This window comes from Barbatula barbatula (assembly GCF_947034865.1).
Source record: "Barbatula barbatula genome assembly, chromosome: 11".
Classification (NCBI taxonomy): domain Eukaryota; kingdom Metazoa; phylum Chordata; class Actinopteri; order Cypriniformes; family Nemacheilidae; genus Barbatula; species Barbatula barbatula.
In genome coordinates this window covers 23,805,202-23,810,919 of record NC_136774.1, presented here as the reverse complement: position 1 = coordinate 23,810,919, position 5,718 = coordinate 23,805,202, and the positions used below count along the sequence as shown (strand labels likewise).

The window sequence follows — 5,718 nt, the reverse complement described above, 5'->3', positions numbered from 1 at the left end:
GAGTTAAAGCTTTGTGTTTTAGATGTGTGGGCCTGTTTGGCGATCGTGATGCTTTTCTTGGGTTTGATGCTGTGCTCTGTCGGCCGAACATCATTGAGTGATTCATTTGGCTCATCACGTGTTACCCATATCTCAGTGAACTCATTGAGGAGAATGAATTCCACCCAGGGCCAAAATTATTTCGGGTTGCTGTGTGTGTTTGTGTTTGTTTCCCGGTCATTGTAAATTCCACAGCAGTCGCTTTCTGAACCTCCATATACAATAAGAATCAATCAAATAAATTTGTGTCTGGGAATAAGTTCAACTTGTCTATTTTTTGACAGCTCCGTCTTCAATGGTAAATCACACGGCAAACGAAGTCATCAGAACAGTCATTGTAATTCCGAGTCCTCAGTGCAAGTGGAATAGAGAGTATGTCATCTTCCCCTTTGAAATAAGACAGAAGCAGCATGCAGCGCAGCAGGTGAACGCCGCTGTTTGGTGAAGAGAGATTGCAAAAACCCTGCTGGTGTTGCGATGACCTCATCCCCCGACCCACCCTCCTGCTGAGAGATGTGATCAGAATATAGGGGACAACTGGCCTCGGCCACCAGAGGAACTGTGTCATTTGGAGAGACGCCCCTCCTTCTGCGTCTCAAGGCCGACTGCTTCAGAAGCACGAACACTGCTGAAGGATGTTGAAGGTCATGAAAGTTTGTTAAGCGACAGGTTAAGAGGTTTTGGGTTACTAATGTACCCCGACGCTGTAAATGTTATTGATGTGAGATTGAGTTTACACACAATTATGACAACACTGAGGTCGAGGGTTGGTTGATGTTTACGTCAATTCAAAAAGGGAGTAAATATTTGGCAGCGTGTGTTGTGGATGTTTTCAGACTCGCAGCTCTCATGTCTTTAGGGAGAGGGGTGTAATGCAAACATTTAGCTTCGGGCAGATTAGGGCTGTTCATACGTCACTTTGCTGTGCTTCCACTGTGGGGCGTCTGTCTGCTGGAGAGCCCACGGTACGCGTGCACGCAGTCGCGCGTACAAACCGCAACAAGTGCGCACTGGTGTTGCCATCAGCTCAGCGCGCACACGTATTGAATGAGACAGTCCTCGAGAGTGAGCGCTTTAAAACACTCAGATTCTATATCAAAAACAGGATAACTAAGCTTTCATTTGTATTTTTAAGTGCACTGCATTTTTAAGAATAATTGTAAAAATAACAATTGTACAAATAATTGTGAGGGTAAAGGACGCATTTAATATGAAGTTTATCTAGCCTATATATGAAAATATGACGTTTATCTTCACAATATTCGGCTGGGTTTAAAGCGCAGAATGCATATGTCCGTGGGTTACATGATTTAACAGGCTGAAGGGTTAAAGGAGGGTTTTCCTTTCCCGAGTGTTCCGCCCATCAGAATTTCGACCAATCGGGGTTGTCTGCGTCCTGCTGTAACCCAACACACATTCGCACCGGGAGCCGTTCGGTTCACATCTCTCACACACACACACACACACCTCCCGACGAACCGAAAGCGCGTGAAACAACAGATGATCCGCGCTCTCCTTCATCTCCGCTGATAGAATGACGCGTGACGCCCGCGTCCGGACCGCGGGTGTGTTTTTCGGTGTCTGCGTTCATCTCCTCTCCGTCTCATCCGTCTCTCATTCTGTCTCCGCTGCCAACTTCTCCAAACATCTGTGAACGGGCTCATCTGAAGCTCTTGGACTATTATTGCGCACTGATATTGATTTATAGTTGTGTTACAGTTACCCGAGCCTCGGGCGCGCACGGACTCACGGGATCGCATCTGATTGAAGTGGCACACGCGTCTATATGGGATGTGTGCTAGGATGAAAACATAAACACAGACTCTGTGTTTCTCTTGTGTGTTTTTCGCGTGTTTTCTCCTGCGCAATCCAGCATTATTGAGCGCAGTGCGCACGGCGCTTTTGGACACTTGGGCACTGAGATCAGCTGTGTTCACAGATGTGTATGAAGATAGACTGAAGAAAGAGGAATTTACGTGTCCGACTGTAGAGATGCTGCAAGTGGAAATGATGGTGTTCGTGGGTGTGATTCTGTGGATGTGTGTATTTAGTCAAGAGCCCAGCTCGAAGGTGATGGCTGATCGATACGCGGTCTACTGGAACAGAAGCAACCCGAGGTGAGTGGACGTGTTCGTGGTCGGGACACCGGCAGAAGCATATAAGCCTATAGTTTTTCTTTTCATTTGTACATTAGCAGAAGGAGAGGGATTTGTGAGGTGCAGACGAAGAAAAGCTGTTGCAGTCAAATAAAACGCAGTCAGATGTTGGGCATCTTATTATAGTGTCACTGAAGTCCGCGCGCATTTCTCTCGTCATGTTCTCACACGGGGCTGATCTTTTATTCGGTTTATATGATGGACACGTTTGAGTGTTCGTCCGTATTTTCAATTCTTCAGAAAAGTGGATAAGAGATGAAACACACATGCACATGATATTGAATGTGTCACGCGCGCGCGGCATTATACGCTAAAGTTTCTGCGGGTCTCATCCCGATCGCTTCACTTGATTTACTCGAATAAACTCGAATATAATGTGCTGCAGTTGATTCTCATTCATTTGCTTTTTAAACATAATTCACTTCATTTCATTTGTCAAGGCGTGGCGTTTTTTCTGTGAAACTACGAGGGGAAATGTGTAGTCGCAACACAAATCATTTGAATTAAATATACTGGTGTGTCTGTGAAGCCTCGGATCACAGAGAGTTTTAAAACACAAATTAAACACGAACTAGGCCTAACTTTGACATCTTTATATTGTAACATTAATTTAATATTATAAAATACAGTGAACGAACACAACTGAAGAAGCTTATGATGGTGTAAACTAAAAAAAAGTAAATCAATTGTTCCAATGGTTTAGAAAGACATACAGAGTGTAATGCGTTCGGCTTTTAATGTCATTTATGATGAAAAACTGCATCTGTGAACACTATCAATCAAAAGATCTGTACTACGGCAAAGTCACCTTTGGAAGCAGAAAAGGCTTTTTTTATTTTACTTCTTAAAAAAGGTTTAATTTGATAATTTATCTAGATGTTTTATATTATTCTTCTCTGTTAGAGCTGTAAATGAGGTCGTAAGTGATATTTAAAACGTTATAAGAAACAGATCTTACAGTTTTTAAAGCTGCACTGTAAAAAAAAAAACATCCAGAATTTCTCTGGTTTTTATTTATGTGACACTTTTTTCAAACTAAAATGCAAAGTCAGCCTTAACCAGACAGCTGATAGACACACTTTCATTGTTCTTAACAAGCTGTTCTTTAATAACAAAACTTACAGTAACGGACTGCAGAAGGATTTTCTGTCTGTTGTGCATTTGCTTAGAGAAAGAAGATGAATTGTTGTAAGAAATACCAACACGCGGACCACGAGACTCAGTGTAGGCATGTTTCTCATATAGTCTTACATACATAAAACATGTTTTAAAAAGCACTGTCAGTTCTCTTCGAGTTGTAAATGTGTGAATTCTTTAATTTTCATCTCATTCTCACTGCACCTTTGCTTCTTCTGAATGGCCGTAATGAGAAAGCTGATTTCCTTTTTCTTAAGCTGCGTCTCTCTTTATTTCTCAGTGGCACACTGAGTAGAGAAAATGAATGAACACAGTTAGATATTTCAGGACCTTCATTCTGAGCGTGTGGGTCGTCTGCTGGAGACCCGGGCACAGGGGTCACACGGTCTCCGAGCGGAAACCTAAAAACATTCAGCTGTAACACGATAGTCGCTCGCCAAAATGTTCCATGATGAACTAGCGAAAGAAATGTGTTCCCACTCAAATCCACCAGGCCGGACCGGTGTGTGTGTGTGTGCAATGTGTGCGATCGTGTTTACAACCAAACAACGTCTGCGTGAAATAATCATAATTTCTACATCTTCTCTTTTAATTACAGTATCTGAACACGGTTAATTTGCTTAAATCCTCCCCACAGTTGTTTTATTTAGGAAAAAACACAGTTCCTAAATAAACACACTGAATATTTTTCTTCTGCTGTTTTATTGGTTCAAAGCACATAACATTTTAAGAGTGTAGTTCCCACCGTAGGGAACTTTTCTGACCGCCAACTTTCCACAACCTGTATTGAGCGTCCGCTCAGAGGATTCTTCTGTGTTTTCCTCTTTACAACGCTAAAACTTCTCTGGTGGTTTGTAAAGTGTGCTGTCTACATTCACTCTCACTGTGGATCAAACGCGTGTGTGTGAACAGAATTATGGTTTATCATTAAAGTGAATTCAACAGATGATGTGATATGAAGGACAGTTCATGTTAGTAGATGCTGGTGACATTAATGGACAAATGTTAGTCTGGAGAAATCCTCACTGTACTGTACAGTTCACCAGCGGGATGTTTAAGAAGAGAATCCTTCATTCATTGAAGAGGAAAAACCTCAAAAACTTCCTCATGCACTGATTCACTGTTGTGTGTAAAGGGATTTATGGCAATAACGATGTGGGTTCTGTTCTGGATTAGATCTACACAAGTTAACGTTGAGGAAATGCAGCCGTGCAGTTACTGCGATGTGATGTGTTTAGAAAGACGAATCACTAATATAAGATTTTGTCCCAAAATAAATGAAGTTATCATGAAGGAGATTGGATAAACAAAGTATTTGTGCTCCTGTGTATGAAGGTTTGCTTTGTTATCGTCTCTCTTTCAAACATATGATGGTTTAATTTCAGCAAAACGGTATGTCAAAAATATGACGTTATCTGGTTAATTTTGTTTTAAAAATCTTAAATATATTTTGTTTTAAGTGCAAACCTTTCTTGAAGAGCGCCAACATTTCCTTAGTGAAGTGAAAACATTAAAACAAGATGAACATGCAGTTTGGTTTAATCATTTGTAAATATAATTCCATATTTGTTTTTAATCTGGAATATTTGTATAAAATGTATTTTACGGCAGATGTCTTTGAAATATTGCAATTGACCAATCAGAGCCAAGTATTCCAGAGAGTCATATAGAAATATGAATATGAATATTTGAGTTAAAGTAAATAAATAATGTTTGAGTATAAACTTTTACATAAACTCATTTATGCGCCGCACGTATAATTGTGTAGGAATCATACACAAATGAATACATTTCGTTGCACTGTACTTGTATGTGTATAATGACAATAAATTGAATCAAATCAAATCAAAAAATCAAAAGATTTCAGACGCGCAAAGCAAAAGTGTTTTCTGTGAAATCCCCGCTCCACTGCTTTTAGTACATTTAAAAATGTGTGTCACTGTTTACATCACTTCTGCAGCACACAAACAAACCAGCGAACAGAAAGTCTCCGGACCGCCCGCTGCCCGTGAGGAGACGCTGCTGTAAATATTGTGCGCCCTCTCGGTCGTTGTGAAAGGCCACTATTGTTTCTCCGTCGCTGGCCGGGTCGAAAGTATGCATGTATTTAAAGAGAGGGAGAACAGGAGAGCGTGAGGGGGGCATGGAGAGGGCTCACTGTCCTCTCAGCGCTTACAGGAGGAAAGAGACGCGAGCACAATGAAGGACAGAGCGCTGTTCCTCTGACACGGCTGTCTCCCACGCCGAGCTCATGCGGCCGGCCGCTTCTGATGGGCTTCCTGTTGATGAGGAACAATGCAGGTGACGTTTTAGAGCTCAGGGTCTGTGACGGGTCCTAAACCGATGGGATTAACCCCAGAACTGAGCTTTGTCCTTCTTTTGGGTA

At 41.7% G+C, this 5,718-nt stretch overlaps 1 protein-coding gene across 2 annotated transcripts in view; it reads left to right on the top strand.

Moving 5' to 3' along the window:
* The first annotated feature begins 1,467 nt into the window (after positions 1 to 1,467).
* The window catches only part of efna5b (ephrin-A5b), a 41,024-nt gene continuing 36,773 nt past the window's right edge, over positions 1,468 to 5,718 (top strand). Inside the window, exon 1 of one of the 2 annotated variants that reach the window (XM_079468235.1) lies at positions 1,468 to 2,156. In XM_079468235.1, coding sequence (XP_079324361.1) covers positions 2,032 to 2,156 — 125 coding nt within the window. In that variant the 5' untranslated portion in view covers positions 1,468 to 2,031. The remainder of the gene's footprint in view (positions 2,157 to 5,718) is intronic. The other variant, XM_079468236.1, reaches the window with a different exon arrangement.